This window comes from Onthophagus taurus, chromosome 10 (assembly GCF_036711975.1).
Source record: "Onthophagus taurus isolate NC chromosome 10, IU_Otau_3.0, whole genome shotgun sequence".
In the NCBI taxonomy this organism is placed as follows: Eukaryota; Metazoa; Arthropoda; class Insecta; order Coleoptera; family Scarabaeidae; genus Onthophagus; species Onthophagus taurus.
In genome coordinates, this window is record NC_091975.1 from 11,876,004 (window position 1) to 11,902,579 (window position 26,576).

At 29.3% G+C, this 26,576-nt stretch overlaps 2 protein-coding genes across 2 annotated transcripts; both read left to right on the forward strand.

Annotated features, from left to right (window-relative positions):
- The first annotated feature begins 3,044 nt into the window (after positions 1 to 3,044).
- On the forward strand, positions 3,045 to 3,890 carry LOC139431568 (apnoia). The gene is made up of 2 exons (XM_071199477.1): positions 3,045 to 3,309; positions 3,480 to 3,890. Exons 1-2 carry the CDS (start codon positions 3,213 to 3,215, stop codon positions 3,872 to 3,874), a joined length of 492 nt encoding a protein of 163 aa, XP_071055578.1. The 5' UTR covers positions 3,045 to 3,212; the 3' UTR covers positions 3,875 to 3,890.
- A 20,406-nt stretch (positions 3,891 to 24,296) lies between these two features.
- On the forward strand, positions 24,297 to 26,177 carry LOC139431508 (glutamate receptor ionotropic, delta-2-like). Its single transcript, XM_071199387.1, has one exon. It carries the CDS (start codon positions 24,297 to 24,299, stop codon positions 26,175 to 26,177), a length of 1,881 nt encoding a protein of 626 aa, XP_071055488.1.
- Positions 26,178 to 26,576: the final 399 nt, after the last annotated feature.

The window sequence follows — 26,576 nt, forward strand, 5'->3', positions numbered from 1 at the left end:
TTAAATGAAAAGTTGTAGCAAATTTCATTCTTAACAATATTACTCTCTTTCATTTTTGCTGTAAGACGGACAGATATCGCGAAAAATATGAAAATTTAAAGAATTCGTTGTTTTACTAGTAGTTAATGGTAGCACTCGGGAATCCTAACATGTTTTAAAAAAACTTTTAAAACAAAAGTTATAGCAAATTTTATTCTTACCAATATTGCTTTCTTCTACTTTTGCTCTCAGATGTGTCTATATTGAGAAAAATACAAAAATAGGAAAATTTTATGTTTTTCGTTGTTTTACTAGTAGTTAATGGTAGCACGCGGAAATCGAAGCATGATACAAAAGAAATTTTAAAACAAAAGTTGTAGTAAATTTTATTCTTACCAATATTGCTGTCTTTTACTTTTGCTCTCAGTTGCGTCAATATTGAGAAAAATACAAAAATATGAAAATTTGAAGAATGCATTATTTTACTAGTAGTTGATGGTAGCACTCGGAAATCGGAGCATGATACAAAAAAACTTTTAAAACAAAAGTTGTAGCAAATTGTATTCTTATCAATATTCCTCTCTTCTACTCTTGCTCTCAGATGCATCAATATTGAGAAAAATATAAAAATATGAAAATTCTATGTTTTTCGTTGTTTTACTAGTACAAGGTGCGGCAACATAACTTCCTTTTTTCAAAACTTAATAAAACCTATTGTATGAATCAGAAAATTTTTATTTTTCTTTTATATGTAGGCACATACATAAACTTTTATTTTACAGTTATGAAGATTAAATCAGGTAGGTGACGTCTCCCACTATCCATACACTGAGTAAACCGATTTCTGGCGTTTATCATGACTCTTGCCAGTATAGCAGGAGTTATGTTGGCAATTTCTTCCTGGATCTTGGTTTTCAAATCTTGTAGGGTCTCATAATACTGTTCACATAAACACGGCATTCTAAAAAAAACCTATAGGAAGAAATTACAAAGTGCCAAATCGGGAGGCCGGGCCGGCCACTTTGGGAAGTGTCCCCTCAAAACAGCCATCGATACTCTTGAAATGTGAGTCGTTGCACCGTCTTGTTGTAACCAAACATCCCCTAAGTCCAACTCATCTAGCCGTTGTGATCGCAACACTAAAGCTCTCACTGCCTCAATGTTCTGAGGTGCTCTAATGGGACTTCAGTACTTCATCTTGTCGCACTTGCAGCTTGTTTAAACGTAATGACTCACGTAACAATTGATTTCCGATCTGGGATAGGGGCCAACGGGGCTAAATTAAAGCGATTCCGAAAGGCTGGGTTGCGATAATAGAATATCCGCTCAAAAAGTAGGCATTAACGGAAAACGCACGCTCTTCGCTGTTCCAACGCATGATGGCGCCTGAACTTTGTCAGAACAAAACTTTATAATTCACCCTCTCGAACGAGACCACTAGCGCTTCGCTATGACATCAACCGATTACATGGCGCACATTTTGAAAAAGGAAATTATGTTGCTGCACCCTGTAGTTAATGGTAGCACGCGGAAACCGGACCATGATATAAAAAAACTTTTAAAACAAAAGTTGTAGCAAATTTTATTCTTACCAATATTGCTCTCTTTTACTTTTGCCCTCAAATGCGTCAATTTTGAGAAAAATATGTAAATCCGAATAATTCGTTATTTTACTATCAGTTAATGGTAGCACTCGGGAATTAAAGCATGTTATAAAAAAACTTTTAAAACAAAAATTGTAGAAAATTTTATTCTTACCAATTTTGCTGTCTTTTACTTTTGCTCTCAGATGCGTCAATATTGAGGAAAATACAAAAATATGAAAATTTGATGTTTTTCATTATTTTACTTGTAATTAATGGTAGCACGTGGAAATCGGAGCATGATACAAAAAAACTTTTAAAACAAAAGTTGTAGCAAATTTTATTCTTACCAATATTGCTGTCTTTTACTTTTGCTCTCAGATGCGTCAATATTGAGAAAAATACAAAAATATGAAAATTTGAAGAATTCATTGTTTTACTAGTAGTTCATGGTAGCACTCGGGAATCCTAGCATGTCATAAAAAAACTTTTAAAACAAAAGTTGTAGCAAATTTTATTCTTACCAATATTGCACCCTTTTACTTTTGCTCTCAGACGCATAGATTCAAGAAAAATATAAAAATATAAAAATTTGAAGAATTCATTGTTTAACTAGTAGTTAATGGTAGCACTCTGGAATCGAAGTATGATACATAAAAACTTTTAGAACAAAATTTATAGAAAATTTTATTCCTAACAATATTACTTTCTTTTACTTTTGCCCTCAGATGCATCAATATCGAGAAAAATACAAAAATATGAAAATTTGATGATTTTCGTTGTTTTACTAGTAGTTAATGGCAGCAGTCGGGAATCGAAGCATGATACACAAAAACTTTTAGAACAAACTTTATAGCAAATTTTATTTCTAACAATTATAATTGCTTAATTAATATTGCTCTCTTTTACTTTTGCCCTCAGATGCGTCAATATTGAGAAAAATACCAAAATATGAAAATTTAAAGAATTCGTTGTTTTACTAGTAGTTAATGGTAGCACTCGCTAGGATTCCCGAGCATGTTATAAAAAAACTTTTTAAACAAAAGTTGTTACAAATTTTATGATTACCAATATTGCTCTCTTCTACTCTTGCTCTCAGTTGCGTCAATATTGAGAAAAATACAAATATTTGACGATTTTCTTTGTTTCTCTAGTGGATGGTAACACTCAAGAATTGGAGCAATTTACAAAAACACTCAGATGCATAGATATCGAGAAAACCACGAAAATTTTATAAATTTAATTCTTATTACTTTCTAGGTGAAGAATTTTCGTGACATTAAACCGAATTTTTTACCGTTAACTCCGAATTGTACCAGTTTTACAAACTCGTAGTCGTTAAAGGAACTTTCCGGCTTGTCTTTGCCAACGTGAGGAGAATAAATTACATTCACAACAATTTTTTAATTTAATTAAATTAATCTTGAACTTTAAATTGACGATTTTACCGCAACATTCCTTCACTTTTCGGTGTCCTATTGTAACCAAATTAGCTTTTACTATGTCACTTACTACGTGATTTGGACCTCATTGTTCTTTTTTGGGCACTAACGGAGGTATAATATAGGACTAATTACCACCGATTGAGCCAGTACTTAAAAAAACTTCGATAAACGAAGAAGAAGAAGTTAAATAAAAATAAAGTTAACGATGAAGTGTGCGCAAATTTTTTCGTTAATTCTTTTAATTTTGGTTCTTTCAAAAGATGGTTCTTGCGAGAATGAAACTTCAGAGTTAATTGAAGAAGGTAATAAATTTTTTTAACGTCTCAAGTGAAAGTTCCCGAAAAAGAATTCTTTTTTTTGATTCTTTTGCGTGAATGTAGGTGATCATCTTGATATAGAAAGGTTGACCCAGATAATTTCACCTGCACCATTTTTTTTATTTCCATCTCGTCTCATCTTTTTATTTTTTTAGGCAGAACTTTTGTTCATCACCATATTAAACGTTTAGCGATAATTCTCCCGGCGATTTTCTTCAAATTAGGAATCGCTTTCAGTCTTCTCCTTCTAGTAACGATTGTTGCGGTAAATAACGGTTTTATTGGGTTCTTATTATTAATCGTTGGAGTGAGTAGCGTTTTGGCTCGATTGCAAGAAGCAAAACGAATCCTTCCGGTTCCTATTCCCGGATTACATTCCCCGATTCCTCTCGGTTTGAGTCATCATCAACACTTTTTGGATAGAAGTGATGATGTTGGAGTTAAAGAAGCAAGAATTAATAACCCCACGACGAATTTACCATATGTTACTTATAGTAATTTAGATAATAATAATTATGTTTATAATGGAAAATACTACACGACGCAATAATTTAATTTATTTTTATAAAAATTTATTTATTTTAATTTAATTTAATTAATTAATATAATAATAAAGATTTTTAAAAAAATGTGTCTAATTTTTTCTTCTCCAATTAGAAATTGTGTCTAGTTAGATTCTTTGACGGATGTTTGAAGTTTACGACCGAATTGTTTAGTAACTATCCGTCCTGAATTATAAATTGGAGACAAGTAGAGCGATACGTGGAAGTCGTACAAGGCGAATTATCACTAGAAAAAAATCTAACGATTGGATGTGAAACTATTTTGTCCTCATAAAGAAAATTGCCACAAATATCGTGTTATAACCGAATTCTTTGAGTTTAAATCATCTCCATCTCCATATACAAGCTATTTCTGAAGCATTTTACAAAAAAACTTTTATAACAAAAGTTGTAGCTAATCTTATTCTTAACAATATTGCTCTCTTGTATATTTGCTCTCAGATGCGTCAATAATGAGAAAAATAGGAAAATTTAAAAATTTGATGAATTTCCTTGTTCTACTATTAGCTAATGGTAACATTTGGGAATCGGAGAATGTTATCAAAAAACTTTTAGAACAAAAATTGTTGCAAATTTTATTCTTACCAATATTGCTCTCTTTTACTTTTGCTCTCAGATGCGTCAATATTGAAAAAAATAGGAAAATTTAAAAATTTAATGAATTTCCTTGTTCTACTATTAGCTAATGGTAACATTTGGGAATCGGAGCATGTTATCAAAAAACTTTTAGAACAAAAGTTGTTGCAAATTTTGTTATTAACAATATTGCTCTCTTGTATATTTGCTCTCAGATGCATCAATATTGAGAAAAATACGAAAATTAAAAAATTTTATGAATTTCCTTGTTCTACTATTAGCTAATGGTAACATTTGGGAATCGGAGAATGTTATCAAAAAACTTTTAGAACAAAAGTTGTTGCAAATTTTGTTATTAACAATATTGCTCTCTTGTATATTTGCTCTCAGATGCGTCAATATCGAGAAAAATACGAAAATTTAAAAATTTGATACATTTCCTTGTTTTACTATTAGCTAATGGTAACATTTAGGAATCGGAGCATGTGATCAAAAAACTTTTAAAACAAAAGTTGCAGCAAAATTTATTCTTAACAATATTGCTCTCTTGTATTTTTGCACTCAGATGCGTCAATATTGAGAAAAATATGAAAATTTGATGATTTTCGTTGTTTTTCTAATGTATGGTAATACTCGGGAATCGGAAAACTTTGCAAAAAAACTTTTAGATCAAAAGTTGTAGAAAATTTCATTCTTAACAATATTACTCTCTTGTATATTTGCTCTCAGATGCATCAATATTAAATAAATAATCATAAAATACGAAAATTAAAAAATTTAATGAATTTGTTTTGCTATTAGCCAATGGTAACATTTGGAAATCGGAGCATGTTACATAAAAACTTTTAGAACAAAAGTTGTCGGAAATTTTATTTGTAACAATATTGTTCTGTTTTACTTTTGCTCTCAGATGCGTTAATATTGAGGAAAATATAAAAATATCACAATTTGGTGAATTTTTTGTTTTTTCAAGATAATGGTAACACTCGGGAATTGGAGTATTTTATTAAAAAAATTTTAATATAAAAGTTGTAGCAAATTTTATTCTTACCAATATTGCTCTCCTTTACTTTTGCTCTCAGATGCGTCAATATTGAGAAAAATACGAAAATTTAAAAATTTGATGAATTTTCTTGTTTTACTATTAGCCAATGGTAACATTTGGGAATCGGAGAATGTTATCAAAAAACTTTTGGAACGAAAGTTGTAGCGCATCTTATTCTTAACAATATTGCTCTCTTGTATATTTGCTCTTAGATGCATCAATATTGAGAAAAATACGAAAATTTAAAAATTTGATGAATTTCCTTGTTCTACTATTAGCTAATGGTAACACTTGGGAATCGGAGAATGTTATCAAAAAACTTTTTGGAACAAAAATTGTTGCAAATATTGTTATTAACAATATTGTTCTCTTGTATATTTGTTCTCAGATGCGTAATATTGAGAAAAATACGAAAATTTAAAAATTTGATGAAATTCCTTGTTCTACTATTAGCTAATGGTAACATTTGGGAATCGGAGCATGTTATCAAAAAACTTTTAGAACAAAAGTTGTTGCAAATTTTGTTATTAACAATATTGCTCCTTTGTATATTTGCTCTCAGATGCGTCAATATTGAGAAAAATACGAAAATTAAAAAATTTGACGAATTTCCTTTTTTACTATTAGCTAATGGTAACATTTGGGAATCGGAGCATGTTATCAAAAAACTTTTAGAACAAAAGTTGTTGCAAATTTTGTTATTAACAATATTGCTCCTTTGTATATTTGCTCTCAGATGCGTCAATATTGAGAAAAACACAAAAATATGAAAATTTTATGATTTTCGTTGATTTTCTAGTGGATGGTAACACTCGGGAATCGGAGAACTTTACAGAAAGACTTTCAGACCAAAAGTTGTAGCAAATTTTATTCTTAACTATACTACTCCCTTTCACTTTTGCTCCCAAATGCATATGCGCAGGCATTTTTGGTTGTTTCAGGTAAATAGCTTTTTCCTAGTCAGATACTATCTGCCTAGGCAAATAGTTTTATTCCAACAATTTCAGTCTAAATTCTACCTTCCTAGGCAAATAGCATATGGCTAAAATATTTTCAGGCAAATAGCTCTTCAATTTCATTAATTCGTTGCTTGCTGTTTGAGGTTATGTTACTGTTATCATATATATGCGGTTGTTTGTGATCCTTTGAATATAAGGATGTTCCCCAGGAAAGCTTTATTTCTTTAAAAGAGGCCTGCACTTCACCGTTACTGTTTTCTGGGCAAGGGATGTCAAAATGCCAGGTGTGCTTGTTTTAAAAATAAGCTGATGTGCAGTAGTAAATGTAATTCCAGCAATTTTTTTTGCAATTTTTGTATTTAGTATTTAAGTCTTCAAGAAATAAATCATTTATTTGTATTTTTATTAAATTTAACAACAGTATATGAAACTGTTATGCATGTTTTTGAAAATAATACGCAAATAATTTGACTCGTCTGACACTCATTAGTGACTTTAATTTAAGAAAAGTAGGTTGTTAACGATAGGAACTACTTTATTTTATTGTGAATAGGTACCTACTCCATATTGCATTGTTGTATGGAAAAAATGGTATTTACCTAAAACAAGCTTAGACGGATAGTATTTGTCTTATTCAATAGTATTTGCCTAGACATTTAATGATAAAACTGTAACGAACTACTGTTTGCCTAGGCAGACAGTATCTGACTAGGAAAAAGCTATCGAAAAAAATACGAAGATATGAAAATTTAAAGAATTCACTGTTTTACTAGTAGTTAATGGTAGCACTCGTGAATCCTAGCATGTTATAAAAAACTTTTTAAACAAAAGTTTTAGCAAATTTTATTTCTACAAATATTGCTCTCTTTTACTTTTGCTCTCAGATGCGTCAATATTAAGAGAAATACAAAAACATGAAAATTTTATGATTTTCGTTGTTTTACTAGTAGCTAGTGGTAGCACGCGGAAATCGGAGCATGTTATAAAAAAACTTTTAAAACAAAAATTGTAGCAAATTTTATTCTTACCAATATTGCTCTCTTTTACTATTGCTCTCAAATGCGTCAATATTGAGAAAATTTGATGATTTTAGTTGTTTTACTGGTAGTTAATGGTAGCACTCGGAAATCGAAGCATGATACACAAAAACTCTTAGAACAAAATTAATAGCAAATTTTATTCCTAACAATATTGCTCTCTTTTACTTTTGGCCTCAGATGCATCAATATCGAGAAAAATACAAAAGCATAAAAATTTGAAGAGTTCGTTGTTTTACTAGTAGTTAATAGTAGCAGTCGGGAAACTTAGCATGTTATGAAAAAACTTTTTAAACAAAAGTTGTAGCAAATTTTATTCTTATCAATATTGCTCCCTTTTACTTTTGCTCTCACACGCATAGATATCAAGAAAAATACAAAAGTATGAAAATTTGAAGAATTCATTGTTTAACTAGTAGTTAATGGTAGCACTCGGGAATCGGAGCATGTTATGAAAAAACTTTTTAAAGAAAAGTTGTAGCAAATTTTATTCTTACCAATATTGCTCCCTTTTACTATTGCTCTCAAATGCGTCAATATTGAGAAAAATATAAAAATATGAAAATTTGATGATTTTCGTTGTTTTACTGGTAGTTAATGGTAGCACTCGGAAATCGAAGCATGATACACAAAAACTCTTAGAACAAAATTAATAGCAAATTTTATTCCTAACAATATTGCTCTCTTTTACTTTTGGCCTCAGATGCATCAATATCGAGAAAAATACAAAAGCATAAAAATTTGAAGAGTTCGTTGTTTTATTAGTAGTTAATGATAACACTCGGAAATTCTAGCATGGTATAAAAAAACTTTTTAAACAAAAGCTGTAGCAAATTTTATTCTTACCAATATTGCTCTCTTTTACTTTTGCTCTCAAATGCGTCAATATTGAGAAAAATATAAAAATATGAAAATTTGATGATTTTCGTTGTTTTACTAGTAGTTAATAGTAGCAGTCGAGAAACTTTGCATGTTATGAAAAAACTTTTTAAACAAAAGTTGTAGCAAATTTTATTCTTACCAATATTGCTCTCTTTTACTTTTGCTCTCAAATGCGTCAATATTGAGAAAAATATAAAAATATGAAAATTTGATGATTTTCGTTGTTTTACTAGTAGTTAATAGTAGCAGTCGAGAAACTTTGCATGTTATGAAAAAACTTTTTAAACAAAAGTTGTAGCAAATTTTATTCTTATCAATATTGCTCCCTTTTACTTTTGCTCTCACACGCATAGATATCAAGAAAAATACAAAAGTATGAAAATTTGAAGAATTCATTGTTTAACTAGTAGTTAATGGTAGCACTCGGGAATCGGAGCATGTTATGAAAAAACTTTTTAAAGAAAAGTTGTAGCAAATTTTATTCTTACCAATATTGCTCCCTTTTACTATTGCTCTCAAATGCGTCAATATTGAGAAAAATATAAAAATATGAAAATTTGATGATTTTCGTTGTTTTACTGGTAGTTAATGGTAGCACTCGGAAATCGAAGCATGATACACAAAAACTCTTAGAACAAAATTAATAGCAAATTTTATTCCTAACAATATTGCTCTCTTTTACTTTTGGCCTCAGATGCATCAATATCGAGAAAAATACAAAAGCATAAAAATTTGAAGAGTTCGTTGTTTTATTAGTAGTTAATGATAACACTCGGAAATTCTAGCATGGTATAAAAAAACTTTTTAAACAAAAGCTGTAGCAAATTTTATTCTTACCAATATTGCTCTCTTTTACTTTTGCTCTCAAATGCGTCAATATTGAGAAAAATATAAAAATATGAAAATTTGATGATTTTCGTTGTTTTACTAGTAGTTAATAGTAGCAGTCGGGAAACTTAGCATGTTATGAAAAAACTTTTTAAACAAAAGTTGTAGCAAATTTTATTCTTATCAATATTGCTCCCTTTTACTTTTGCTCTCACACGCATAGATATCAAGAAAAATACAAAAGTATGAAAATTTGAAGAATTCATTGTTTAACTAGTAGTTAATGGTAGCACTCGGGAATCGGAGCATGTTATGAAAAAACTTTTTAAAGAAAAGTTGTAGCAAATTTTATTCTTACCAATATTGCTCCCTTTTACTTTTGCTCTCACGCGCATAGATATCAAGAAAAATACAAAAGTATGAAAATTTGAAGAATTCATTGTTTAACTAGTAGTTAATGGTAGCAGTCGGGAATCGGAGTATGTTATGAAAAAACTTTTTAAACAAAAGTTGTAGCAAATTTTATTCTTACCAATATTGCTCCCTTTTACTTTTGCTCTCAGACGCATAGATATCAGGAAAAATACAAAAATATGAAAATTTGAAGAATTCATTGTTTAACTAGTAGTTAATGGTAGCACTCGGGAATCGGAGCATGTTATGAAAAAACTTTTTAAACAAAATTTGTAGCAAATTTTATTCTTACCAATATTGCTCCCTTTTACTTTTGCTCTCAGATGCATCAATATTGAGAAATATACAAAAATATGAAAATTTGATGATTTTCGTTATTTTTCTAGTAGATGGTAGCACTCGGGAATCGGAGAACTTTACAGAAAAACTTTTAGACCAAAGGTTGTAGAAAATTTTATTCTTAACAATATTACTCTCTTGTACTTTTACTGTCAGATGCGTCAATATCGAGAAAAATACGAAAATATGAAGATCACTTACGAATCAGAGCAACTTACAATAAAGACTAGCTCCTCAAATATACTTGGAATTCTCCTACATCTAGCTACATACCAGGATAATTCCAACATCTCTTTGTAGTTCATTTTTAACCTAGATGCTTCCAAATAAATCGATATACAATCTGATAAAAGGAGATGGCATGACACAACCCTATTTAATTGGCTTTGGAATATATGATAAGAAAAATGGAAGTGGACAAATCAAGTCTACTAATCAACAAATCCGTCCAGTTGCCACAACAATATCGAATGCGATGTCAGTTTTTTGCATAGTTTGGCATGGAATTATCAAGACTGGATGCAGATGAAGGAGAAGTCACAATAGAGGCTAATAACTTCGCATTGTAATTATAAAATCCATGAAAACGTGGACGTTCACTGAGAAGTCTGCAAAAATAGTAAATATCTCTCGTGTTTACCCGGAAGATAGACGAATCGAGAAATGCGAAGCCCGGATAATTACACTGAGTCGTGAGGTATACAGGTAATTCAGCGGGTATTCCGATAAATCGAAGAGGTCAAAGGTCAAAGAAAATGATAATAAACTGTTATTCAAAGAAATTTTTAAAAGTAACAAGTCTATAAATGCGGGAAATGCGTGTGATTCAATTCCATAGATTCAATGCAATAATTTAGTAAAATATTGTGCTCGGATGACAAAATAGCTGCAGATGTTAAAATAAAAGGTGTTTATTAAGTCTATGTATAAAAAGAAGTGAATATTTAGTGAAAGTCCTTTATCAAAACACTTTATTTCTTGCAACATTGTAAAATATAAAAAAGAAAAGGAACTGATTACGGATCTGTAATTTTCGTAGACTAAATATTGATCATCAAAATATTAAACACACAGACAGCGACTTATCGGTACGGATGTAAAGGCAAGAGTAATGCTATTGTGTGATGAAACCGCTCTGTATAATTAGTAGAGATAATAATAGCAAGACAGGTGTTACACGTGTTATACAACGTTACCCGTCGAAGTAGCTCGCGTGCTGATGCTATATTGTTGACAGAAGTGTATATGTACCGCTAAAGACTATAATCTGGTATTTCATGAAATAATTAGTTATTTTATTGTAATAAAAATAACTTAAAAAAAACAAATTGGTCACAATTCGATTTTCACATTTTTTTCGATAACTATGCGTCCGGGAGCAAATCTGCAAGAGAGTAATATTGTTAAGAATGAAATTTGCTACATCTTTTGTTCTAAAATTTTTTCTGTAAAGTTCTCCGATTACCAAGTGTTACCATCTACAAGAAAAACAAGGAAAATCATGAAATTCTCATATTTTTGTATTTATCTCAATATTAACGCATCTGAGAGCAAAAGTAAAAAAGATCAATATTGTGAAGAATAAAATTTGCTACAACTTCTGTTTTAAAAGTTTTTTTATAGCATGCTAGGATTCCTGAGTGCTACCATTAACTACTAGTAACACAACGAATTTTTCAATTTTTACAATTTTTCTCAATATCTATGCATCTTACAGCAAAAGTGAAAGGAAGTAATATTGTTAAGAATGAAATTTGCTACAACTTTTGATATAAAAGTTTTTTTGTAAAGTTTTCCGATTCCCTAGTATTACCATCCATTAGAAAAACAACGAAAATCATAAAATTTTCATATTTTTCTCAATATTGACGCATCTGAGTACAAAAGTAAAAGAGATCAATATTGTTAAGAATAAAATTTGCTACAACTTTTGTTTTAAAAGTTTTTTTATAGCATGCTAGGATTCCCGAGTACTACCATTAAGTACTAGTAAAACAACGAATTCTTCAAATCTTCATATTTTTGTATTTTTCTCGATAACTATGCGTCTGAGAGCAAAAGTATAAAAGAGTAATATTGTTAAGAATGAAATTTTCAACTACTATTGATCTAAAAGTTTTTCTGTAAAGATTTCCGATTCCCGAGTATTACCATCCATTAGAAAAACAACGAAAATCATCAAATTTTCATATTTTTGTATTTTTCTCAATATTGACGCATCTGACAGGAAAAGTAAAAGAGATCAATATTGTTAAGAATAAAATTTGCTACAACTTTTGTATTAAAAGTTTTTTTATAGCGTGCTAGGATTCCCGAGTACCACCATTAAGTACTAGTAAAACAACGAATTCTTCAAATTTTCATATTTTTGTATTTTTCTCGGTATCTATGCGTCTGAGAGCAAAAGTACAAGAGAGTAATATTGTTAAGAATGAAATTTTCTACAACTTTTGATCTAAAAGTTTTTTTTTAAAGTTTTCCGATTCCCGAGTAGTACCATCCACTAGAAAAACAGCGAAAAAACGTAAAATTTTCATATTTTTGTAGTTTTCTCAATATTGATGCATCTGACAGGAAAAGTAAAAGAGATCAATATTGTTAAGAAAAAAATTTGCTACAATTTTTGTTTTAAAAGTTTTTTTATAGCATGCTAGGATTCCCGAGTACTACCATTAAGTACTAGTAAAACAACGAATTCTTCAAATTTTCATATTTTTGTATTTTTCTCGATATCTATGCGTCTGAGAGCAAAAGAACAAGAGAGTAATATTGTTAAGAATGAAATTTTCTACAACTTTTGATCTAAAAGATTTTTTGTAAAGTTTTCCGATTCCCGAGTAGTACCATCCACTAGAAAAACAGCGAAAAAACGTAAAATTTTCATATTTTTGTATTTTTCTCAATATTGATGCATCTGACAGGAAAAGTAAAAGAGATCAATATTGTTAAGAATAAAATTTGCTACAAGTTTTGTTTTAAAAGTTTTTTTATAGCATGCTAGGATTCCCGAGTACTACCATTAAGTACTAGTAAAACAGCGAATTCTTCAAATTTTCATATTTTCGTATTTTTCTCGGTATCTATGCGTCTGAGAGCAAAAGTACAAGAGAGTAATATTGTTAAGAATGAAATTTTCTACAACTTTTGATCTAAAAGTTTTTCTGTAAAGTTTTCCGATTCCCGAGTATTATCATACATTAGAAAAACAACGAAAATCATGAAATTTTCATATTTTTGTATTTATCTCAATATTAACGCATCTGAGAGCAAAAGTGAAAGAGGAAAGTATTGTTAACAATGAAATTTGCTACAACTTTTGTTCTAAATGTTTTTTCATAAATTGTTCCAATTTCCAACAACTAGTATAATATGGAAATTCATAAAATGTTCATATTTTCGAACTTTTCTCGATATCTATGCACTTGGGAGCAAAAAAGAGAGCAATATTGTTAAGTATCGCATAATTATTACATCGCATTCACATCGCCACGACGCTTAAGTTATCATTCGCTTTGCTGAATGAGGTACTTAATTCTATACTCCTTTTTTATTTTTTTGCTACTTCAAATTTATTTCATTATTTCAAGTTTATTTTTTTTATTTTATTTATCCCAAGAATATATTTAATTTTATAATTTACATTTAATTTGTTTCTTTTTGAGACCAGCACCTGTCTTTATTGTTGTATGATTGTATGATGTTACCAATTAAGAGCTAGTAAACAACAAAATTCATTAAATTTTCGAATTTTTGTGTTTTCTCGGTATTGACGCATCTGAGAGCAAAAGTGAAAGAGAGCAATATTGTTAAAAATAAATTTTGCTACAACTTTTGTTCTAAAAGTATTTTTGTAACATACTTCGATTCCCGAATATTACCATTAGTTAATAGTTAAACAAGGAAATTCATCAAATTTTTAAAGTTTCGTATTTTTCTCAATATTGACGCATCTGAGAGCAAAAATACAAGAGAGCAATATTATTAATAGCAAAATTTGCAACAACTTTTGTTATAAAAGTTTTTTTATAACATGCTTCGATTCCCGAATGTTACCATTAGCTAATAGTAGAACAAGGAAATTCATCAAATTTTTAAATTTTCGTTTTTTTCTCAATATTGACGCATCTGAGAGCAAAAATACAAAAGAGCAATATTGTTAAGAATAAGATTAGCTACTATTTTTATTATAAAATTTTTTTGATAATATGCTCCGATTCTCAAATATTATCATTAGCTAATATTAAAACAATGAAATTCAACAAATTTTCAAATTTTCGTATTTATCTCAAAATTGACGCATCTCAGAGCAAAAATACAAGAGAGCAATATTGTTAATAACAAAATTTGCAACAACTTTTGTACTAAAAGTATTTTTGTAACATGCTTCGATTCCCAAATGTTACCATTAGCTAATAGTTAAACAAGAAAATTCATCAAATTTTTAAATTTTCGTTTTTTCTGCAACATTGACGCATCTGAGAGCAAAAATACAAGAGAGCAATATTATTAATAACAAAATTTGCAACAACTTTTGTACTAAAAGTTTTTTTATAACATGCTCCGATTCCCGAATGTTACCATTAACACTAATAAAACAAATAAATTCATCAAATTTTCAAATTTTCGTATATTTCTCAATATTGACGCATCTGAGAGCAAAAATACAAGAGAGTAATATTGTTAATAACAAAATTTGCAACAACTTTTGTACTAAAAGTTTTTTTATAACATGCTCCGATTCCCGAATGTTACCATTAACACTAATAAAACAAATAAATTCATCAAATTTAAAAATTTTCGTATTTTTCTCAATATTGACGCATCTGAGAGCAAAAATACAAGAGAGATTTGCAACAACCTTTGTTCCAAAAGTTTTTTTATAACATGCTTCGATTCCCGAATATTACCATTAGCTAACAGTTAAACAAGGAAATTCATCAAATTTTAAAATTTTCGTATTTTTCTCATAATTGACGCATCTGAGAGCAAAAATACAAAAGAGCAATATTGTTAAGAATAAGATTAGCTACTATTTTTATTATAAAATTTTTTTGATAATATGCTCCGATTCTCAAATATTATCATTAGCTAATATTAAAACAAAGAAATTCAACAAATTTTCAAATTTTCGTATTTATCTCAAAATTGACGCATCTCAGAGCAAAAATACATGAGAGCAATATTGTTAATAACAAAATTTGCAACAACTTTTGTTTTATAAGTATTTTTATAACATGCTCCGATTCCCAAATGTTACCATTAACACTAATAAAACAAAGAAATTTATCAAATTTTCAAATTTTCGTATTTTTTTCAATATTGACGCATCTGAGAGCAAAAATACAACAGAGCAATATTGTTAAGAACAAAATTTGCAACAACTTTTGTTATAAAAGTTTTTTTATAACATGCTTTGATTTCCAAATGTTACCATTAACACTAATAAAACAAATAGATTCATCAAATTTTCGCATTTTTCTCAATATTGACGCATCTGAGAGCAAAAATACAAGAGAGCAATATTGTTAATAACAAAATTTGCAACAACTTTTGTACTAAAAGTATTTTTGTAACATGCTTCGATTCCCAAATGTTACCATTAGCTAATAGTTAAACAAGAAAATTCATCAAATTTTTAAATTTTCGTTTTTTCTGCAACATTGACGCATCTGAGAGCAAAAATACAAGAGAGCAATATTGTTAATAACAAAATTTGCAACAACTTTTGTACTAAAAGTTTTTTTATAACATGCTCCGATTCCCAAATGTTACCATTAACACTAATAAAACAAATAAATTCATCAAATTTTCGCATTTTTCTCAATATTGACGCATCTGAGAGCAAAAATACAAGAGAGCAATATTGTTAATAACAAAATTTGCAACAACTTCTGTACTAAAAGTATTTTTGTAACATGCTTCGATTCCCAAATGTTACCATTAGCTAATAGTTAAACAAGAAAATTCATCAAATTTTTAAATTTTCGTTTTTTCTGCAACATTGACGCATCTGAGAGCAAAAATACAAGAGAGCAATATTATTAATAACAAAATTTGCAACAACTTTTGTACTAAAAGTTTTTTTATAACATGCTCCGATTCCCGAATGTTACCATTAACACTAATAAAACAAATAAATTCATCAAATTTTCAAATTTTCGTATATTTCTCAATATTGACGCATCTGAGAGCAAAAATACAAGAGAGTAATATTGTTAATAACAAAATTTGCAACAACTTTTGTACTAAAAGTTTTTTTATAACATGCTCCGATTCCCGAATGTTACCATTAACACTAATAAAACAAATAAATTCATCAAATTTAAAAATTTTCGTATTTTTCTCAATATTGACGCATCTGAGAGCAAAAATACAAGAGAGATTTGCAACAACCTTTGTTCCAAAAGTTTTTTTATAACATGCTTCGATTCCCGAATATTACCATTAGCTAACAGTTAAACAAGGAAATTCATCAAATTTTAAAATTTTCGTATTTTTCTCATAATTGACGCATCTGAGAGCAAAAATACAAGGGAGCAATATTGTTAATAACAAAATTTGCAACAACTTTTGTACTAAAAGTATTTTTGTAACATGCTTCGATTCCCAAATGTTACCATTAGCTAATAGTTAAACAAGAAAATTCATGAATTTTTTAAATTTTCGTATTTTTCTCAATATTGATGCATCTGAGAGCAAAAATACAAGAGAGCAATATTGTTAATAATAAAATTTGCAACAACTTTTGTTCTAAAAGTTTTTTTATAACATGCCCCGATTTTCAAATGTTTCCATTAACTAATAGTAAAACAAAGAAATTCATCAAATTTTCAAATTTTCGTATTTTTCTCAATATTGATGCATCTGAGAGCAAAAATACAAGAGAGCAATATTGTTAATAACAAAATTTGCAACAACTTTTGATCTAAAAGTTTTTCTGTAAAGTTTTCCGATTCCCGAGTATTACCATACATTAAAAAAACAACGAAAATCACCAAATTTTCATATTTTTCTCAATATTGACGCATCTGAGAGCAAAAATACAAGGGAGCAATATTGTTAATAACAAAATTTGCAACAACTTTTGTACTAAAAGTTTTTTTATAACATGCTTCGATTCCCGAATATTACCATTAGCTAATAGTTAAACAAGAAAATTCATGAATTTTTTAAATTTTTGTATTTTTCTCGATATTGACGCATCTAGAGCAAAAATAGAAGATAGCAATATTGTTAAGAATAAAATTAGCAACAACTTTTGATCTAAAAGTTTTTCTGTAAAGTTCTCCGATTCCCAAGTATTACCATACATTAGAATAACAACGAAAATCTTCAAATTTTCATATTTTTCTCAATATTGACGCATCTGAGAGCAAAATTAGAAGAGATCAATATTATTAAGAATAAAGTTTGCTACAACTTTTGTTTTAAAAGTTTTTTTATAGCATGCTAGGATTCCCGAGTACCACCATTAAGTTTTTTCTCTTTTTATGGTACAAGAGTAACAACACCGAACTAAACGTTATAATAAGAACGTTCAATCTCAAATCAAAATAGAATAAATCATCAAATCAAAAACACATAATTTTCTATTAAAATCACCCGTTATCTCTTTTCCATCAAAATATACAGTTCGAAGATGCGGTTCTTCTTTTGTAAAGTAATTTTTGAAAGTAAATCGCTTACACGAGCCGTTACGAGCACAGTTAAATAAAAAAATAAATTCAAAACGGTGATTTAATTAATTTTTGAATTAACCGTTATTTTGATGAGGAAGATTTCTTAATTATTAAAATTAACTTGATGTTATGAATGAATTAAGTCTAATTTATATATTAGCCTCGGGGCAAATCACGATTTTACTCCACTAACCTAGATTAGACACTCAAATTTCAACCAAAATTAATTTATTTTTATTTATTAATATTAATAAATTAATTTACATTATAATTTTGTTAAAGTCTATCTTTTTCTTCGTTTTTTTCGATTTATATAAGCACCGTATTCTTCGTCTCCGTTATAACCATAATGACCCATAGAAATTTCCTTTTCAACCGGACTCAAATTAATGTTATGGCTATAAACTCCTCCTTGGTTATTAAATCGGGTAAACATGCTGATTAAAAGCAAAATGATCCCAACTTTTCCTATAAAAGCGCTTTTTAACAACATCAATTTTAATCCGATTAAAGCCATTGGAATCATCATTGATGAAATCATAAATGGGATCACCATAAATGGGAGGATTTTTTGTATTAAACCTTCTTTATCTTTTTTACTTCGTTCTGCAAAAATTAAATTAAATCAAGTTTAAAAAATTTAATAATAATTTTTAATTTACCTTGATTTAGGAATAAAACATCTTGATTTTTAACAACATTCGAGACATTTTTCATTTCTTCTTTGCTTTCGGCTGATTTAATATTGATTAAATAAACGAGAGTGAGCAATATGAGATAACAATACGAGTTGGTGTTGATGGCATGCATGGTGAGAATGAACTGGACGGTGTTCTACTTCTTCACCGGACGGAGGTTGTACAAGAAATGAAGGGGATTACAAAAACGTGCTTTTAGTAAATGTGGTACTCTCTTTTTATTTTAAGAGCGATTAAGGAAAAATTGCTTCATGCGTTTGAATTTCTCCCATTTTCTGCATAACTTAGTAATAACCTAGTTATAAATATTTTTGTGTTTTTCTCAATATAGACGCATCTAAGAGCAAGAGTGAAAGAGAGGAATATTGTTAAGAATTAAATTTGCTACAAGTTTTGTTATAAAAGTTTTTTTGTAACATGCTTCGATTCCCCAGTGTTACCATTAATAACATGAAAAAGAAAAATTCATCAAATTTGAATATTTTTGTATTTTTCTCAACATTGACGCATCTGAGAGCAAAAATACAAGAGAGCAATATTGTTAATAACAAAATTTGCAACAACTTCTGTTCTAAAAATTTTTTTATAACATGCTCCGATTCCTAAATGCTTCCATTAGCTAATAGTAAAATAAGGAAATTCATCAAATTTTTAAATTTTCGTATTTTTCTCAATATTGACGCATCTGAGAGCAAATATACAAGAGAGTAATATTGTTAAGAATAAAATTTGCAACAACTTTTGTTCTAAAAGTTTTTTGATAACATGCTCCGATTCCCAAATACTACCATTAGCTTATAGTAAAACAAGGAAATTCATCAAATTTTCGCATTTTTTTCAATATTGGCGCATCTGAGAGCAAAAATACAACAGAGCAATATTGTTAATAACAAAATTTGCAACAACTTTTGTTCTAAAAGTTTTTTTATAGCATGCCTCGATTCCTAAATGTTTCCATTAGCTAATAGTAAAACAAGGAAATTCATCAAATTTTTAAATTTTCGTATTTTTCTCAATACTGATGCGTCTGAGAGCAAAAATACAAGAGAGCAATATTGTTAAGAACAAGATTAGCTACAACTTTTGTTATAAAAGTTCTTTGATAACATACTCCGATTCCTAAATGTTTCCATTAGCTAATAGTAAAATAAGGAAATTCATAAAATTTTTAAATTTTTGTATTTTGCTCAATATAGACGCATCTAAGAGCAAATATACAAAAGAGCAATATTGTTAATAACAACATTTGCAACAACTTTTATTCAAAAAGTTTTTTGGTAACATGCTCCGATTCCCAAATGCTACCATTAGCTAATAGTAAAACAAGGATATTCATCAAATTTTCGTATTTTTCTAAATATTGACGCATCTGAGAGCAAATATACAAGAGAGCAATATTGTTAATAACAAAATTTGCAAAAAATTTTGTTCTAAAAGTTTTTTGATAACATGCTCCGATTCCCAAGTGCTACCATTAGGTAATAGTAAAATAAGGAAATTCATAAAATTTCAATATTTTCGTATTTTTCTCAAAATTTACGCATCTGATAGCAAACATACAAGAGAGCAATATTGTTAATAACAAAATTTGCAACAACTTTTGTTCTAAAAGTTTTTTGATAACATGCTCTGATTCCCAAATGCTACCATTAGCTAATAGTAAAACAAGGAAATTCATCAAATTTTTAAATTTTCGCATTTTTCTCAATATTGACGCATCTGAGGGCAAAAATACAAGAGAGCAATGTTGTTAATAACAAAATTTGCAACAACTTTTGTTTTAAAAATTTTTTGATAACATGCTTCTATTCCCGAATGCTAACCATTAGCTAATAGTAAAACAAGGAAATTCATCAAATTTTCAAATTTTCGTATTTTTCTCAACATTGACGCATCTGAGAGCAAATATACAACAGAGCAATATTGTTAACAACAAAATTTGCAACAACTTTTGTTCTAAAAGTTTTTTGATAACATGCTCTGATTCCCAAATGCTACCATTAGCTAATAGTAAAACAAAGAAATCCATCAAATTTTTTAATTTTCGTATTTTTCTCAATATTGACGCATCTGAGAGCAAAAATACAAGAGAGCAATATTGTTAATAACAAAATTTGCAACAACTTTTGTTCTAAAAGTTTTTTGATAACATGCTCCGATTTCCAAATGCTACCATTAGCTTAGAGTAAAACAAGAAAATTCATCAAATTTTCATATTTTCCTATTTTTCTCAATATTGACGCATCTGAGAGCAAATATACAAGAAAGCAATATTGTTAATAACAAAATTTGCAACAACTTTTGTTCTAAAAGTTTTTTGATAACATGCTCCGATTCCCAAATGCTACCATTAGCTTAGAGTAAAACAAGAAAATTCATCAAATTTTCATATTTTCCTATTTTTCTCAATATTGACGCATCTGAGAGCAAATATACAAGAAAGCAATATTGTTAATAACAAAATTTGCAACAACTTTTGTTCTAAAAGTTTTTTGATAACATGCTTCGATTCCCAAATACTACCATTAGCTAAAAGTAATGTAGGAATTGTAGTTTTTATTTATTGTTGGTGGTTAATTTTAATAATAGAGGTCGCGGACGGGAGAGGTTAAAAAAGAAAGATGGCGACAAGACGTGTCCACGTACAGATGTGTCGTTAGCAAAGTTAGATATAATTTAGTAAAAAAGCCGTATATTGTCATTAGTGTTAAATACATTCATTCGTGTTAGTTTTGTTATTAAATGTTTATGTAATAAACATCAATATCCAAAGTTCTCGGACCTTAATTAAACTTAGACAAAGAAATAAATCCTACAGTAAAACAAAGAAATTCATTAAATTTTTAAATTTTCGTATTTTTCTCAACATTGACGTATCTGAGAGCAAATATACAAGAGAGCAATATTGTTAATAATAAAATTTGCAACAACTTTTGTTTTAAAAGTTTTTTGATAACATGCTCCGATTCTCAAATGCTACCATTAGCTAACAGTAAAATAGGGAAATTCATCAAATTTTGGCATTTTTCTCAATATTGACGCATGTGAGAGCAAATATACAACAGAGCAATATTGTTAATAACAAAATTTGCAACAACTTTTGTTCTAAAAGTTTTTTGATAACATGTTTCAATTCCCGAATATTACCATTAGCTAATAGTAAAACAAGGAAATTCATCAAATTTTTAAATTTTCGTACTTTTCTCGATATTGACGTATCTGAGAGCAAATATACAAGAGAGCAATATTGTTAATAACAAAATTTGCAACAACTTTTGTTCTAAAAGTTTTTTGATAACACGCTCCGATTCCCAAAAGTTATCATTAGCTAATAGTAAAACAAGGAAATACATCAAATTTTTAAATTTTCGCATTTTTCTCAATATTGACGCATCTGAGAGCAAAAATACAAGAGAGCAATATTGTTAATAACAAAATTTGCAACAACTTTTATTCTAAAAGTTTTTTGATAACAAGCTCCGATTTTCAAATGTTACCATTAGCTAATAGTGGAATAAAGAAATTCATCAAATTTTCAAATTTTCGCATTTTTCTCAATATTGACGCATCTGAGAGCAAAAATACAAGAAAGCAATATTGTTAATAACAAAATTTGCAACAACTTTTGTTCTAAAAGTTTTTTGATAACAAGCTCCGATTTTCAAATGTTACCATTAGCTAATAGTGGAATAAAGAAATTCATCAAATTTTCGCATTTTTCTCAATATTGACGCATCTGAGAGCAAAAATACAAGAGAGCAATATTGTTAAGAGTAGAATTTGCTACAATTTTTGTTATAAAAGTTTTTTTGTAACATGCTTCAATTCCCTAATATTACCATTAGCTAATAGTAAAACAAGGAAATTCATCAAATTTTTAAATTTTCGTACTTTTCTCGATATTGACGAATCTGAGAGCAAATATACAAGAGAGCAATATTGTTAAGAATAGAATTTGCAACAACTTATGTTCTAAAAGTTTCTTTATAGCATGCCTCGATTCCTAAATGTTTCCATTAGCTAATAGTAAAACAAGGAAATTCATCAAATTTTTAAATATTCGTATTTTTCTGAATATTGACGTATCTGAGAGCAAATACAGAGTGCCCATTATGTATGGAATATAGAATATATCTTGGTAGGTATCAGCTTTACAAAAAACAAGTTGTTTAATATTTGATTTGCCATAATGAGGCAGCATTCAATTGGTTTTATTTCAGAAAACAAATGATTAACGAATAGCACTTGAAGATTTTAAGTTCCTAAGTTTTCTGACTTAAAAACAATTGAATGCAGTCTTATTACGGCAAATAAAATATTAAGCAACTTTTATATAAAATGTATTTTTATAAAGTCAACATTTACCGAGATATATGCTATATTCCATACATAATGGGCACTCTGTATACAAGAGAGCAATATTGTTAAGAATAAGATTAGCTACAACTTTCCTTCTAAAAGTTTTTTTATAAAATGCTCCGATTTCCCAGTGCTACCATTAACTAATAGTAAAACAAGGAAATTCATCAAATTTTCGTATTTTACTCAATATAGACGCATCTGAGAGCAAATATACAAGAGAGCAATATTATTAGGAATAAATTTTGCTACAACTTTTGTTCCAAAAGTATTTTTGTAACATGCTCCGATTCCCAAATGTTACCATTAGCTAATAGCAAAACAAGGAAATTCATCAAATTTTCGTATTTTTCTCAATGTTGACGCATCTGAGAGCAAATATACAAGAGAGCAATATTGTTAAGAATAAGATTAGCTACAAGTTTCGTTCCAAAAGTTTTTGTATAACATGCTGCAATTTCCAAGTATGAAATTAACCATTTATATGAAAAAGCAAAAATTCATTAAATTTGCATATTTTTGCATTTTCTCAATATAGACTCATCTGAGAGCAAAAATACAAGAGGGCAATATTGTTAATAACAAAATTTGCAACAACTTTTGTACTAAAAGTTTTTCGATAACATGCTCTGATTCCCAAATGCTACCATTAGCTAATAGTAAAACAAAGAAATTCATCAAATTTTTAAATTTTCGTATTTTTCTCAATATTGACGCATCTGAGAGCAAAAATACAAGAGAGCAATATTGTTAATAACAAAATTTGCAACAACTTTTGTTTTAAAAGTTTTTTGATAACATGCTCCGTTTCCCAAAAGTTATCATTAGCTAATAGTAAAACAAGGAAATACATCAAATTTTTAAATTTTCGCATTTTTCTCAATATTGACGCATCTGAGAGCAAAAATACAAGAGAGCAATATTGTTAATAACAAAATTTGCAACAACTTTTGTTCTAAAAGTTTTTTGATAACAAGTTCCGATTTTCAAATGTTACCATTAGCTAATAGTGGAATAAAGAAATTCATCAAATTTTCAAATTTTCACATTCTTCTCAATATTGACGCATCTGAGAGCAAATATACAAGAGACCAATATTGTTAGTAACAAAATTTGCAACAACTTTTGTCCTAAAAGTTTTTTTATAACATGCTCCGATTCCTAAATGTTTCCATTAGCTAATAGTGGAATAAAGAAATTCATCAAATTTTCAAATTTTCGCATTTTTCTCAATATTGACGCATCTGAGAGCAAATATAAAAGAGAGCAATATTGTTAATAACAAAATTTGCAACAACTTTTGTTCTAAAAGTTTTTTGATAACATGCTCCGATTCCCAAATATTACCATTAGCTAACAGTAAAATTGTTAACAACAAAATTTGCAACAACTTTTATTCTGAATATTCTGATTATCATCTAATAAAATAATTCCATCTTGATAAATTAATTTTTACGATACACTTTATCACAAAGTTGAAGTCAAGGTTAACCACCACCATAATTTTAAAGTTTACGCAAGATCTTATCACAAAAAAGTTCGCACGCGACGTTTATAGCATTAAACTCACTACAAATTTATTCATTCTGCAAAATGTTTCCCAACTACATCATTTTCTCAATTTTATTCCAAAACGTAAACCCGACTTTATTACCACTCCCCGACGAGCTTTCTTCGAGAATTTCGTTATCTAAATGCGTTTCAAAAGTAGTCAAATACTTGGATAATGGAGAAACGATTTCCGTCTCGTTATCAACGAAACCACCACGATTTAATCGCCCCTCCGCGGTTCCTTTAGACAAGATCGTTTTAAGCGATATTTTCGAAGAAGGAAAATTAACCGTGGTAACCGAAAAAGAGGGTGGTTTTGTTAAATGCGAGGATTGTTTGATTAAATTAGCTGGGTATGTGATACAAATAAGAGAATTAGAGGAGATTAAGCCAGTTTTAAAAACGTTGAGGACCCAAAAACATTGGAATCCTCACGCTTATTTCTTTGTGATCACAACGAGCACTTTTAACGATACAAATAAAGTTTTAGCGAAAATCGTTGAGGAATTATCCAAAGTTAAAGTGATTAATGTGCTGATTTTCGTCCCGATTAAGTTGGAGAGTAAAATTTATAACGTTTCGAGTTGGTACCCCTATTCTGCAGGAAAATGTGGCGATGATTACAAAGTGAAGTATCTCGGGGAGTGTAAAGATGGTGAAATGAGCAACGAGAATTTATTTAAAGAAAAAATCCCGAAGAATTTAATGGGGTGCACTTTAAAAGTTAGAACGAGCATAATCGAACCATTCATCGTCCAAAAAGACTCTCGAAGTCTCGATTTAACAGAAGGATTAGAAATTAAATTAATGAACACGATCGCTGAGTTAAGAAATTTAACTTTTATTTATTCTTTAACTAAGAAGCCTAATTTTTATGGCGATTATTTGGGGAAGAATCATTTCACCGGGTCTTTTAGCGACCTAAAAAATGAAATGGTCGATGTTTTATTGGGATATGTCGTTTCTCGGGTGGAAACTCAACAAGTTTTTGACCCAATTTCTTCGTATTACAACGACGCTCTTGTTTTATGCGTCCCTCACGCCGAAAAATTGCGAGATTGGACCAAATTAACCGCCGATTTCGACCAATCGGTCATCTTCACGATGTTAATCATCGCTATTTTTATTACGATCTTAATCACGAAGATTTCCAAATACCAAACGAACGAGATTAAAAGATACAAACAGTTTTGGATGGTTGCTTCGAACGTGGCAAGATGCGCTTTTGCGATTACCATAAAAATGCCGAAAACTTATAAGTTGAGATTATTAATTTTGTGTTGGGTTGTTTTTAATTTTTACACTCAAACCGCGTACCAATCGACTTTAGTGAGTTCGTTGACCCGGAGGAGATATGAGAAGCAAATTAAGACTTTGGAGGAGATTATTGAGAATGGATTAATCGTGTTGTATTATCCTTTATGTCGCACTTTCTATAGAGGGCTAAATATATCATCGAATAAGCCTTTAATGACCGATAGTTGCGATGTGATTCAAAATTGTATTAATCGCACGGCTAACGAAAGAAATTTCGCCATTTGCGCCCCAAAGTTGAACGTGGAATACTTAATGGGGAATTTTATTGATGAAGATTCCGTTCCGAAGCTGTATTGCTTTAATGAAGTGGTTGCCTCTTACCCTATTGAGATGCTGATGTGGAAAGGACACCCTTTAAGAGACTCCATTAACGAGCTTGTCCATAGAATCAGCCAAAGTGGGTTTTTTCGGAAGTGGCAAAGCGACACGTTTTATAACAACACAAGGAGCTTTGAGATGAAAATTTTGATGGATAGCCATCAATCGGGGTTAAATTTGAATCAATTAGGGGTGGGATTTGTAGCGCTGCTAACGGGGTTGTTCGTATCGAGCGTTGTTTTTTGTTTAGAATTGTTTTGGTTTTATAAAAAACCTAAAAAAGGATAAAATATACTTATTTTATAAAAAAATCTAAAAATTTTATTAAGAAAAGCTGTTATAAATCCAATTTGAAACAACTTTTATTTGAAAAATTTTTGGGAATTGCAGCATATTATCAAAAAACTTTTAGAACAAAAGTTGTTGCAAATTTTGTTATTAACAATATTGCTCTCTTGCATTTTTGCTCTCAGATGAGTCAATATCGAGAAAAATACGAAAATTTAAAAATTTGATGAATTTTTTTGTTTTACTATTAGCTAATGGTAACATTTGGGAATCGGAGCATGTTATAAAAAAACTTTTGGAACAAAAGTTGTTGCAAATTTTGTTATTAACAATATTGCTCTCTTATATTTTTGTTCTCACATGCGTCAATATTGAGAAAAATACGAAAATTTAAAAATT

Excerpts from the sequence above, each read along its gene's own strand:
- LOC139431508 (XM_071199387.1), top strand. The coding sequence starts at position 24,297 with ATGTTTCCCAACTACATCATTTTCTCAATTTTATTCCAAAACGTAAAC.
- LOC139431568 (XM_071199477.1), top strand. The coding sequence starts at position 3,213 with ATGAAGTGTGCGCAAATTTTTTCGTTAATTCTTTTAATTTTGGTTCTT. Across the intron at positions 3,310-3,479 it reads TTCAGAGTTAATTGAAGAAG|GCAGAACTTTTGTTCATCAC; the intron begins GTAATAAATTTT and ends TTATTTTTTTAG.